This window comes from Rattus norvegicus, chromosome 15 (assembly GCF_021556685.1).
Source record: "Rattus norvegicus strain SHRSP/BbbUtx chromosome 15, alternate assembly SHRSP_T2T, whole genome shotgun sequence".
Taxonomy (NCBI): domain Eukaryota; kingdom Metazoa; phylum Chordata; class Mammalia; order Rodentia; family Muridae; genus Rattus; species Rattus norvegicus.
In genome coordinates, this window is record NC_141548.1 from 38127895 (window position 1) to 38141526 (window position 13632).

At 46.2% G+C, this 13632-nt stretch overlaps 1 protein-coding gene across 1 annotated transcript; it reads left to right on the plus strand.

Annotated features, from left to right (window-relative positions):
• Positions 1-2634: 2634 nt before the first annotated feature.
• Positions 2635-12960, plus strand: Amer2 (APC membrane recruitment protein 2). Its single transcript, NM_001399520.1, is given in 1 exon segment — positions 2635-12960. A coding segment is annotated over 1 exon segment (2016 nt). The 5' UTR covers positions 2635-2981; the 3' UTR covers positions 4998-12960.
• Positions 12961-13632: the final 672 nt, after the last annotated feature.

The window sequence follows — 13632 nt, forward strand, 5'->3', positions numbered from 1 at the left end:
TCTGAGTATCCTCTAGTTCCAACTCAATGATGAATCCTCCCTTCTCCCACAAGCACAAAGCTCACACCGGAGTTTCCAGCAAAGTCCACTGCTCATCCTTTCCTAGAGACCCTCATCAGTTTTGGAGCAGCTGGGTGTTTTCCCCCAGCCCCCTATTTATTCTCTCCCACTTTCTCTGTCTAAATCAAGAATACAAGATGAAACAATAACAAACTGGGGTGCCTCTGGCAAAATCACCATGAATGTCTTGCTTGCCTTTAGAAAAATGCTTCTGTTCACACAAATATAGTCTCTACTTACCCAACTATGTTGGGTGTTGGGAAGGGGGTTTGATATTAGGGCCTTGGGCAAACTAGAAAACTAATTCTTTGTTATATTCTGAGTCCCTTTTTACTTTTCACATTGAGACAGGGTCTTATTACATCACCCAGGTCACTCTGGACCCCTCTCTAGAGCCTAGTCAGGCCTTTGACTTTGAATTCTCCTGCCTCCGACTCCCATGCAGCTGAGCTTCCAGGCTTGCACCACCAGGCCTAGCTAGCTATGAAGAACAACTTGCGTAGATTCAAAACACTGGGCTTTCACTTCAGCCTGCCACTCATCCACATGCCTTTAGCTCTACTCTTCAGCCATCACGCTGCTCCGGCCAGACCTGTGTGGCCCTTTGGATGAAGTCCTTGGAAACTGCTCTCTCACCTGGGGGAGGAAGTTGGGAGTCCTCAAGCAGTCTACAGCTCACCTTGCCTGTTGTCTGCAGAGGTTAGCAGAGGGCTCTAAGTGTCCTGCTTCCCTCCTCTGAGGAGGAGGGTGGGGGGACTTGGCACCAAGGAGCCTGCCCTACACTGAAAGCTGCTTTGTCCCTTTCTCTGAGTATCTATGTCCCAAAGGAACTGTGGTAATCCCAGTGTCCTTGGTCAATTTTCTCTCTGGGGATTCAAACATTCTTATGTAGATGAGTTACTTTTGGCCTGTCTTGGTAGATGACAGTGCTCTTACTGGATAAGGAGGCCACCTACCCAGCTCTTAGGCTTGGAGACCTATGGTTTTTCTAGACTGCTTGTTCTTCCCAACTGTGGTCTGAAGCAATTTCAGACTGACATATATATTAACACACTTATCTAGCCAGCATGGTGTGTGTGTGTGTGTGTGTGTGTGTGTGTGTGTGCGTGTGTGTTTAAAAAAACAGACAGACTTCCAATTGTCCTCCAAAAGCTTTCAAAGAAATAACAAATGACTTTCTCTTTATAGTTCTTCATGCTTCATCTTTTGCGGGGCAAACAGAGCTCTGTTCCATCAAGTCACATGACCAATTAGAGCTTCAGGAAATGGGCCAGTGAGAGGGTTCAGTAAGTAAGGATTCTTGCCACCACGCTTGACAAACCAACCCTTAGGACCCACAAGATAGAAGATGAAAACTGCACGGGTTGTCCTCTGCTGTGGCACATGCATGCCCAAACACAACACACAATATATATGTACAAAAGAAGTAAATACTTTGAAAAGAAAACTCATTTTTTTAAAATCCGTCGTATGTTCTGTTCATAAAGAGTCCTGTTAATAGGTGGAGAGGGCTGGTGAAGTTTGAACTCTAAAAGCAGTTTAGAGTGGTTTGTTTTGTTTTGTTTTGTTTTTTTCCATCGAGATGAGAAAGAGCAACGTAACCACTCAGCTCCACGGCCTAACTGTGAGCCCCAGAGGCTGCCTTGGCCAACAACAGAATATAAGCTACTCATAGAAACTAGAAAATAAATACAAGAGAAGCAGGAAAGACTGGTGTTGTTATGTAAATAATATATACAATCAAATAATCACTATTAAATAATATTTTAAAATAAGGTTATCAAAGATTATAAAACATGAGGCCCTTCCAAATCCTTTTTCCATTTTGCTGGCAAGCCCTTGATTAGGAAAAGCCACTATGTTAGCAGTTGTCTTTAAAGTCAGAACACAGAAAAGTTACCCACACTGGTTGTTCTCTGGAACAGTTTTCTTTGTCTCTAGACCAGTGGGGGTCAGAAGAAACCACAGAGACCTCTGTCCCTATCTGGTTCTTCCCCTGTCCCCTTGGGTGAGGTCCAAGTGGGGTCCTGGGGTACTCATAGCCAGGGGTAGGTTGAGCAGCACCAAAGAGAGGCACACTTGATCATATTCCTGAATGGAAGAGGAAGACTGAATCCAGGTCTCTAAGGCCCACCTGTAGAGAACCAGAATTCTCCAAGCTAAGTTCTCAGAGCGTTCAGTCAATTGTGACCAATTGTAAGCTGGATGGTGGCTTCTGTGACTTAAGTCCCATGTCACTAGGGTGTGGGCTAAAAGCTTCATGGTCTCCCAAAGGACCCGTGAACCCTAGGGAACTGTTGCACTTTCGTGGCTGAGAGCTGCTAATTGGTATTTGACTGACGGCTGTTGCTTCTGTAACAAGAAATCAGATCCACATGATCAGAATACAGCATCAACCTGAAGACCACACTCGGCACTGGACCGGACGCAGGCGTGAACAGTTTGGCATGGTGCCTCTTGGGCTTAGTGCCAGTACGCTAAGACCTATGTGAAGGAGCCGAGAAAGACAGGAGGCTGCATGAAGTCCGAAATAAAGGAAAAGGCATTGTTCTTTGTAGACATGGGGGAGCATGTGGTAATGTCTGAAACTAGGATCCCGGGAAAAGCTGGGCTAGCGGAAGAACCTGAAGTGATGAGAATCAACGCACTGGGAACCTAAGCCCACAATTACAAATTTCATTTTTTCTTTCGCCTGGAGGCTGTGATGAAAGCTCTTGCTACACAAAAATCTATGTGGCACCCAGGGTATTATATAAGCCCTTGACAGGAGGGGAGATAGTCCGGTCTGTGCGCTTCAGCCGCCGCAGTCGCAGTAGCCACGGCGCAGCAGCGAGAGCCGCTCAGGTTGATTTAGAACGCGGGTGACAGTGGCCTGGCGCGAGCCTACGGCTGACGACAGCGGCTGATCCCACTCGGTTTCCATGGAGACGGGCAGGAGCCGAGGCGGCGGCGCGGCTGTCAGCGAGCGCGGCGGCGCGCGCGCGGGGGTCTGCAGGAGGCAGGAGCAGGCCGGGGCCCTCGCTGCAGACATGGACTCGCATTGTGAGTGCGCCGCGGAGACGCCCGCCGCAGAGCCGCCGTCGGGGAAGATCAATAAGGCTGCGTTCAAGTTATTCAAGAAGAGGAAATCGGGGGGCACCATGCCCAGCATTTTTGGGGTCAAAAACAAAGGGGATGGGAAGAGCTCGGGGCCGGCGGGGATGGTGAGAAGCAGGACCCACGACGGACTAGCCGAGGTGCTGGTGCTGGAGGGCAGCAAGAAGGAGGAGCCGCCTGGCGGGAGCGATCACAGCGGGGCCCGACCGATCCCCGGACCCCCCAAAGCCTCCGGGCCTGGCCTGGGCTCCCTGGCCAGCAGCTCGGTGGCCAAGTCCCACAGCTTCTTCTCCCTGCTGAAAAAGAACGGGCGATCGGAGACCGGCAAGGGAGACCATGCCGAGGCGAGCAAGGCTGGCGGCAAACAAAAGAGGGGGCTGAAAGGGATCTTCAGCAGCATGCGCTGGCACCGGAGGGACAAGCGCGGCAAGGAGGAGGAGGAGAAGGCGGCGCGCGCGGCGGGCCCGGGCAGCCTGGTCCTGCCCGGCTCGCTCACCGCCAGCCTGGAGTGCGTCAAGGAGGAGCCGCCCCGAACCGCGCGTCGCCCGGACAGCCCGGGCCAGGACGCCCCGCGACACGCAGCAGGTGAGCCCGCAGGGGGAGAGCAGGCGCCCGCGTCCGCCGAGCGCGCCCCGGAGCGGACCTGCCTCGAGGCCTCGAGCCCCACCGGCCCTGGCGATCAAAGCTCCCGGGGAGAGGACGCCGAGGGGCATCGGCGCGCGGAGAAGCCCGGGGCAGCCCTCGAGTCGGGAGCCGGTGAGGTCCAGGCGGCCGAGGATGCGTCCAGGACAGGTGACGTTCCGATAAAGACCGTCCCCCTTGTCGACTCCGAAGGTGGCAGCGGCCGGGCGTCTGCTGTCCCTGACCCTTCCTCTGTTGATCCACCCTCAGACCCGTCGGCAGATCGTATTTGTTTGATGTTTTCTGACGTGACTTCACTGAAAAGCTTTGACTCTCTTACAGGCTGTGGAGATATTATTGCAGACCCAGAAGAAGAGGCAGGCCCCAGCTGTGACAAGCATGCCCCCGGGCCAGGCAAGCCAGTTCTCTCTAAAAAGAACCCCAGCGTGGTGGCCTACCAAGGAGGAGGGGAGGAGATGGCCAGCCCAGATGAGGTGGACGACACCTATCTCCCGGAATTCTGGGACATGTTGTCCCAGACTGAGGACCAAGGGCAAGGAACCCAGGAGGGCGCCGCGAAGGCAGCCACTGCTTCGGACACCAAGTTGGCCCCTGAGACTTCCAATGATGCCCGGTGTGGGGAAGCAGCCAAGGACGTGTCCTTGGTCAAGCGCAGGAGGCTCCACAGGATTCCCATTGAGTCCCAGCAGAAGGAGGAGCCCAAACACCCGGAGAAGGAGCATCAAGAAGGTGTCCCTAACAGCGATGAGGGCTACTGGGACTCCACCACTCCTGGCCCAGAAGAAGTGAGCGTCAGCAACAGCAGCAGCAGCAAGAAGGTGGTCATCCCCAGGGATAGCAACAGTGGTGATGTTCTCTGTGATCTCTACGTTGAACCTGAAGCAAGCCCAGCCGCCCTTCCTGCCACAGAGGACCCACCCTGCTTGTCCCGGTTAAAGCCGGTGTCTCCAGGCACCATCACCTGTCCTTTGAGAACACCCGGCAGCTTGCTGAAGGACTCTAAAATCCCTATTAGCATCAAGCATCTCTCCAACCTTCCGTCCAGCCATCCGGTGGTGCACCAGCAACCAGCCAGGAGTGAGGTGCCCAGAACAAAAATCCCTGTTTCCAAAGTGCTGGTCCGCAGGGTCAGCAACCGGGGCTTGGCTGGAACCACCATCAGGGCAGCAGCATGCCATGACAGTGCCAAAAAGTTGTGAGGTCCCCAAGGCCAAGGAGGATGGATGGGCCATATGTTAAGGAATACAACTTTCCCCTGGAAACCACTGAAGGAAATTCGCTTTCTCCAAAGCAAATCATTTAGGACCCACCCTTCTCCATATGGCCTAGAAGTCTTTGTTGGAGACAGGGGGCAGGACACCCTGGAAGGGGGATGTTACACCTGGAGTTCAGATAAGTTTCTGAGAATTCTTTTCTAGCACTTTCCTTTTTCTTTTAACCTTTTCAAAAGATCTGGGCTTTTTGTCTCCTTCTCCTCCCCCTCTTCTTCCACTTCCTGCTCCTCCTCCTCCTCCTATTTCCTTATTTCATGGATCACTCAGAAGTCACCTTTCCTTGCCTTTGCAGAAAATAAGATTTAACCAAATCTAACAACAACAACAACAACAAAAGTCACACCAGGATATCAGGCTGTTCTAGAGTCAAAAGGGCCTTGAGGAATCAGTAAACAGCAGAATTCTTGCCTTTCTTTCCAGGAAAGAAAAAAAAAAGACCTTCACTTTATCACTGTGTGGAAATCACCTCAAAGCTAAAGATGCATGTAGCTGTGTGACTAGACAAGGGGGCTGCTGACTGGCAGGAAGTGCCCCAGCTGCCAGTTATGCAAATAGCGAGAGCTCTGTGTCTAGGAAGAAAACAGAGAGGTTTAGTATGGCTGACTCAGATCATTTGTCTGAGGAGAAATAAAAGGCTCACGAGTAGTTTATGTGGTTTTTTTGTTTGTGTATTTTTTTTTAATCCACTCCTCCCTCTTGGTGCAAAGTTCAGGATCAGGGAAAGATCTCAGTAAATGCTGATTACACTGTATTTTGTCGTTTGTAAACATCAACCTTCTTATGTATAACTAATGCATATTTTACGGTTTATCTCGCACCTAACATTCTTCAACCCCTTCATTATATAGGATTTAAAGTCTGGTCTTACAGCTGAATTTAATGACAAGACAAGCCATTGAGGTTCTTTATGTACTATAGCCTGAGGCAGTGCTGCTTTTGATTTATTAGGGTCCTTTGCACACACACACCCACACCCACACACACAGACACACACATACACAGACACACAGACACACACAGACACACACACACACCACACACACATATATATGTGTGTGTGATATATGTGTGTGTGTATGTATGTATAATTGATGCCCTTGAACAGTAGTTTTCCTGGCCTTGGTTAAGAGTCTGCATCTCAACACAAACCAGAAATTTTACCTGGTTTATAAAATGTTGGATCCAACCATTTCCCCAAAGATATGTCCAAAATGTTCAATATAGAAAGTACAAGTTTAAAACTATTCTTTTGACTTTTGCTATATAAACCTATGCCTGAGACAGGTGTGTTGGCCATAAGACACTGCAAACCTAAGTACGTAAACATGCTACTAAATTACTCTTTGAGAAGGGGTTTGATTGGATACATGCTTTCTAGTGTTTCAGCTGACACTCTGAAGCCTTGGCAGCCTGAACCACACAGCGAACGGGTTCCTAGGATGCTCTTAGGATCTGCTGATCAAACTGATATCCTTCTGTGGATGCACTTCAGGGCATTTAACTCCAAGGGCCAGAGCTTCTACCAGAGGTGCTGTGGCTCGCCAGGAGATGGCACAGATCCCAGTGACCCGGCATGTGTGTGAATGATAGAAGCATAGTGTGATTCGGGTTCTAGAAAGATGACTAAGAAATGGTCTGCTATTTTGTGTTTTAAGATTTTAGTTATATTTTGTAAAAGAAAAAAAAAAGAAGCTAAATATATGAAAACTTATTTTAATAGTATGAGGGAAGCGAAGATAAGTGGCCATCAAGGAAAACTTGACAAGGCATAGAAGAGCCTATTCCTACTTCTGATTTGTAGTGATTCGGGGAGCTTAGAAGAGAGGGGGGCAGAAGTCTGCTGCATACCTTAGTCAGATTGTTGACTTTCATTGTATTGTCTCAGGTCCGTGCTGTTATCTCAAAGCAATGCTTTATTTTTTAATTTCCCTGTGTCTACAGATGAGACCCCCCCCCCCCCCGCCCCATGTACTCACCACCCTAAGCTCTAGACTCCTGATCAGAAACCATACAAGCATCTCAACCATGCTCAGGAATCCATCCGCACAAAAACTAACAGACAAAAGACATCTCAAAATAGCTGAGATCTGACAATACTTTGACATTTATTTCTGCCCTTGAGGAAAGACTTTAAATTTGATTAATATTGATAGAAATATTTAGACCCAAATTGTATTTGTTTCTCCTAGAACTGGAGAGAATATAAATTTTACTCCTAGCAGGAAAACAAAGGGGCTTTTTTTTGTCTTATGCTTTTCCCTGTAAAGATTCTATTTACCTTTGCACAGCTCCATGGCGGGGTGCTGTTTGCTCTCCTTCAGTGTAGGAAAGGTAATGTATGAAGAACGGGACCAGACACTGTCAGAGTAATGATAGCAGCTGCTTACTAAAGCACCAGGAGCTACTCTTCCAAGCGCTCCCAGCTTGGGGGTTTATCTATGCATTCATTCACCCCTCCTCCATCCTCTCTTTGTAAGTGAAGGAAAATTTTAGCAAGATTTGCCTTCACTTCCGCTGGCAGTTGATCACTTGCAAAAGACCTAAAATGTTTGATTTATACTTCTCACCACACTCTTTTCCCCTCTGACTTTTTTTTTTCTCCTTTACCCAGTACGTTTAAGAACAGCAGCCATGCCAGCCGAGTAGAGGACTTGGCAAAGAATTAAATGTCCCTAGCCATTATCAGGCGGGATGGTGGTCAGCCTTCCCTGAACACAGAAAGGGGATCAGAGTTGCTCTCACGTGCCAAGGATTACTTTGCCTTATCTGTGTTTCTAGACTTACACTCAACTGTTTATGAATGTGTTATTGGATACTGGATAGCCTTCTGAGGATTGGATGGGCTCCTTCGCTTTTTTTTTTTTTTTTTTTTTTGAGAAAGGTCAGACATGAGCAAATGATGCATTCTTGGTTTGTACAGTCCTAAGGTCCACTGAGTTGGCACTCTTTGGGCAAAGAACTGCCTAAAATGAGAGCACAGAAAGTCAAATCAATTGTTGGGCAGAAATTTGTCAGTTTAATGGCTCTGCATAAGACAACCTGTCTTTAAAATCTAACACACACACACACACACACACACACACACACACACACACACACACACACACACACACAACGTAAAGCCAATTTAGTCCTGCTTTACCTCTACTGGCAATGAAGACCCTTACTCTTCTCTGTCGGGGACTGGAAGACATTTCTGTTTACCATAGCATCTCAAATCATCACAAGAGAAAATAATAACTTCATGTAATAACAATAGAATAAAGTAACAATAGAATAAAGATCAACAGGGCTTCCTTGAGATGTATTTTGCACAAAAGTTAGTCTGCTGAGAGACATGCAAATTATGTTCAGTGTTTAACCTGTGCAGATGAGTCTAGCCCAGCTAGAAGGGCTCCCTCACTCAACTCAGTCATTTCTGATTCCTTGAGATCAATATGCAGAGAGCCCTTTGCTGATCCAATTGTCAAGGTCAAAAGGCCCTATCAGGCGTTAAGATTTCTCTGACCAAACTTTCTGGAGTTTTCCTTGTTTCCGTCTCTCTATTTGGGGAAGCTATTCACTGAGCATTCCTTGAAGGTTGACTTGTGTGGCTTTATCTCTCCCATTTTGTTCATCCTCGTTGCTTGCTGCCCTAGGACAGTGAGAGTACGACCCTCCTCACGTGGTTGGCCTTCTGGACCGTGTTAGCAGGTTTTGCTCCTTCCTTGCTTTCTATCATTATGTCTGCCTTGCTTTGGGAATGTGAGGACTTGACTCACTGTGCTTGGCCTCTACTGAGACATCTTAAACAGTCTCCCATGTTTTGCTTCCCTCATGAGTGCTTAAAAATTAACCCAAGAATTTCTAGCTGCCCTTCACCAGCAGGACCAGTTAGAAGGCTCTGCATAAGAAACCTCAAATACCATGCTAACCTTGGTCCCTCCCTTCCCAGCCGCTAAGAAAGGACCCAGTTATTTGTGTAAACTCAGCCTTAGAAATTTCCCATTTATTACACAAAAATTTTTATGGACCAGAATGGGACAAGCAAGGTCTCAGCAGGGTGTCTCTTAGATGCTGCTGTGTGGCAGAAGAAAGATGCTCAGGAACACCTCAGGGCGCTAGTGTGACCGCAGAGTGGTCATTGACTGTGTCATCTGGCCCTGCTCTCGAGACTTTTAGTGGCTGTCAGTTCTAGAGTGAGTATCTGGGGCCTTCTACTCAGGTGATGTTCAAAGGACATAGTGTGTTGCCACAATAACCACTTAGAAGGGAAGTAATTGCTCCACCCGCAGACAGAGGAAGCCTTCAAAAGGTGGTTTTTGGAATTGAACTAGGAGGAGGAGTTCTTTTTTGAACTAAAACAGGGAAGATTAGAGTGTCACAAAGCCTCCAGCTGACGGGCATCAGCTTTTATGATATTGATTTGAATCCAATGCAGCCCGTATCTCCAGGACATGTACTGTATCCAATACTTAATAAAAAAATAAGGGCAATTGGGGGCTTACATGTTGCCGTGTTGTTATTGGATTTTCTCAATAATCATTAAAAGCCATCTCACCTTCGTATGTTTTGCATTTGTATGTATTGCTTAAAGTTTGTATGATGGAGCAGAATGGAGGTCAATCAAGCCGCATAAATGCTTCTAAAATTCCTGTGTGGCTAGCTTCCGGGAGCTCGACTGAGAGTCACTCCACCCTGCGAAGCGGAATAATCTCCCTGGTAGGACTTTAATTCAGACTTTGTGTTTCTCCTTCAGTGCAGACTCCCTCTCTGTATCTCCTTCTTTCCCTAGTCTCTGGGGCGGGGGTATGAACTGTCTAACGCCCTGTGGTAGCGGAAGAGCTAAGAGCTGCTGAAGACATTGACCTCCCTTCGCTTCTAACAGACAAAGCCAACTCACATCCAAACCGGTGACCTTACCTTTTGTGTCACACACAGAGACACCTGCAGCTCCCTGGTCCTCGGTGGTCCATAGGCAAACAGTTGGTTTCCTTCTCTTTGGAGCACCCTCTCCTTCTAGGGATTACATGGAAAGTACAGACAGAAGTCTCTTTTGTTGCCATGGCAACACTCCTTCCCCGATAGGATTTTGGCCATTCCAGGCACGCTTCTCTTAAGGTGTTTTCCTACCTTAAGCCTAGACTTGCCTTGTTCTGAGTATTCTGGGTTTATCTTCATTGTAGTAGGAAATTCAGCATGAAGTGTGTCCTCTTTGATTTTCACGTGTACAACACAGTACATGTGACTCCACACACACTGCTTATAGCTTATGCTTAGAGTCCATGCATCCTGGAGTAATGGACACTTTATTGCTCACGGATCAGCAACTCCTCATGTCCCCTTTCCAGCCCCTGACAACTAGCATTCTGCTCTCTGATTCTAGGAGTTGGACTGGTTTACATACCTCAAAACAATGGGGTCTGGTAGGTTTTGTGCTTTTGTGACTTGCTCATTTCACTGAGCACAACATCTCTAGGGCCAACATCCACCCTGTCATATATTTAAGAGTTCTCCCTTTCTAGAAGCTGGATCCAATGGGCAGCAGGTATACTCATTGTTTGTCTAGTCACCTTTCAACAGATACAGTACTGTGTCTTGGCTACTGTGAATAATTCCCCAGTGTAGACGAGGATGGGAAATATCTTTTCAAGACTCAACCCTCAAGCTTTTAGATAATATCCAGAAGTGAACTTGCTGGGCCATACAGTAATTTCATTTTTAAACCTGTGCTGACCATTTATACTGTTTCCCACAGCCATTCTACACTCCTAACTTCCGTTCACAAGGGCCCAGTTTCCCCACCATCACCTTTTGTCTGTTGTCCACTTAAACGGGGAGCAGATGAGTCATCCTTTGCCCCGGTCCAACTCTGAATTCCAGATGCAAGTACCTTCCATTGTAAGGCATTCATCCTGCTTCCTCAGTGGCCCTGGAATCTTGATCTACATCTTCCAATTTATTAATTCACTCAACTGATATTTATTGAGCACATACTATGATTTTTATGGTTACTTCTACCACCTTCCAGAGGCCGTTTCCTGGAGCGTTAGACACGATGCTCCTTACCTGGTTTTACCATGTCATCTGGTTTGTTTTGGCTACATTTTCCAGAGAAAGAAACTGGTCTTTGAGAAGGTTGAAGGTCTTGGGGCCTGAACCTTGCTTTGAGTAACAGGGGCAGCCTTGAACCTGACTCCACAGCGTAGGCTTTAATTGGAGGCCCTTTTCCAGCCCATACTCCCCTTTTGGATTGCTTGTTTTAGTTAAGAACCCCATTGAAATTCTCAACTATGAGAATCTGACTCCATTTCTATGATGGTGGATGTCATTTAAATGATAATCTCAATTAAAACTGAACTTGGTTTTTAAATAGCCACCAATAGCCTTCATTTAAAAAAAATAATAAAGCCTACATTACAACTCTAAAGGGTTGATCCAGGGGCAAGCAAGCTTTTTCCTATCTAGGCCAGTTAAGATCTGGGGTCATAGCCTCCAGTTATTTAGATTGGACTTATGGACTATACACTCTTATCTCTGTTTTGCCAATAATATAGCCAGAAAAGCCATTTCAGTGGGGAATCCATTAGGCTTCGACCTCGTTTCCTTTCTCTCTGATCCCAGTGAGATGCCTTTCTCAGTATTTAGGGAAAATGAGTTTGAAATTACATCAATATCACAACTAACAAGATTATTTTACCTACACATGTTACCTACCGCTAGTCAACCTTTCCTCACCTCAGTGTAACGAGAAACAGTGGGGGGATCAACACCTGTGCTTACTCTGTTGAATCATGAGCTGGGAGGAGTTAGGAGGGGTATTTAATAATTAACACTCTCCTCTAAAATACAGAACACACATTTCTAATGCAGCCTCAGCTCCTGGTTCTTTGAGATGCACTCAACAGTCTTGGACATCTTCAAATCTGAATCATTTAATAAACTAAAGTAGAAATGTTAGAATGTATGTGACCCAAGAGCACAGGGCGTGGCGGGTAAACACAGCATCTAGCACGGGGGGCATGAAGGGGACACAGCATTATCACGTGTGGACAATTCTGGCACCTGTGGCATTGCCCTGGTAGCTGGCTAGTTTTAATGAATGTTCTTAGCAGCCTAATAAATAACCACTGGAGATTTTTTCTTGCTTCCAGAATAAATTTAGCAGAACTGATTCGATTGATAGCAGTAGAGTAAGGAAGAATATCAGTGAAAAGTGTCTCTGACCGTAAAGCCCTGTGGGTTTCATTTGTCATCAGCAACCCACCAGCCCCCGGTGAACTTCAGATTGCCTGTCTTGCAGCATCTCAGTGTAATATATATAAAAAAAAGAGCAGGTTGTTCAGCAGCAATGACTTGGGTTTCCTTAAACCCAAGCAGAAACTCCACTTCTCTACTAGTCTTCCAGCCAGGAGAGCCTCTGAGAACAGGGCTTGGCTGCCTCACTTTTGTGCACAAGAGGAAACTCCTCAGTAACTGGTAGGTTTATAGATATTATTTTTATAATAGAATGTTAAGCCCCTGAAAAATATCAAAAAAACTAGTGTCCTAGAATGAGCTCTATGCTTTCCAAACCTACTTGGAAGAAGGGTTCTAAACACCAGTAGGGTCCTTTTTCCTTCGCTACTCCAATGCTCTAATGGGATAGATGAATCAATGTTTATATTTTTAAACCTGTAAATATTTTTATTTTGAAGATTTTGTATATTTGTTGATACAATTCCATTTTGTGCATATGTACTACTGTGCATGTTGCTGGTTTTGATAGTCACTGTTTTAGCAAATGTAAACAGGTTGGACTAATGGGCGCTTTTCTGTCTCTCCATCTTACAATGAAAATACAATGTTGCCATTTGAACTATTGTGTTTAAATTTGGTCAATAAATTCCGTTGCTCCTTTGCAATTAAAGCAAATTCTGTTGGCTGTTATTTTTCTAGGATCTGGTTTTCTTCTAGAGTTTTCCATTTTATTTTAGCAAGTATACTAACAACTGTGAGGAATGGGTATGTGTCCATATGTGCATGAACATGCACTCATATTAGTACATAAATAGGTGTGTGATAAGTGCATGTGTGTGATGTCTGTGATGTGCCTCTTTGTGTTTGATAGACCTGTGATATGTGTGGCTTGCATATATGCAATGTATGGTGTGTGTGTGTGTGTGTATGTATGTGTGTATGTGTGTATATGTGTAGTATGTATATGTATGTATGTGTATGTGTGTGTGCATGTATGTCTGTGTGTGTATGTGTGTGTATGTATGTGTGTGTATATGTGTAGTATGTATATGTATGTGTATGTGTGTGCATGTATGTATGTGTGTGTATGTATGTGTGTGTATATGTGTGTATGTGTGTGTGTGTGTGTATGTAATGTGTGTAAGTGAGATGGAAACCAATGGGAAGCCCATGTTTCTTCCCACACTGTAAACAACTGAAAATTGTTTGCCTTAGGCAGCTGCCTTTTGAAAAATGTGCCTGTTATCCTCTGTCCTGGTTCCAGAGTCTTTGCTGGGGAACCCTCCCTGCCTATAATCCCCTGTGAGATCAGCTAATCTGTACGACTCTTAGGTAACTGTCA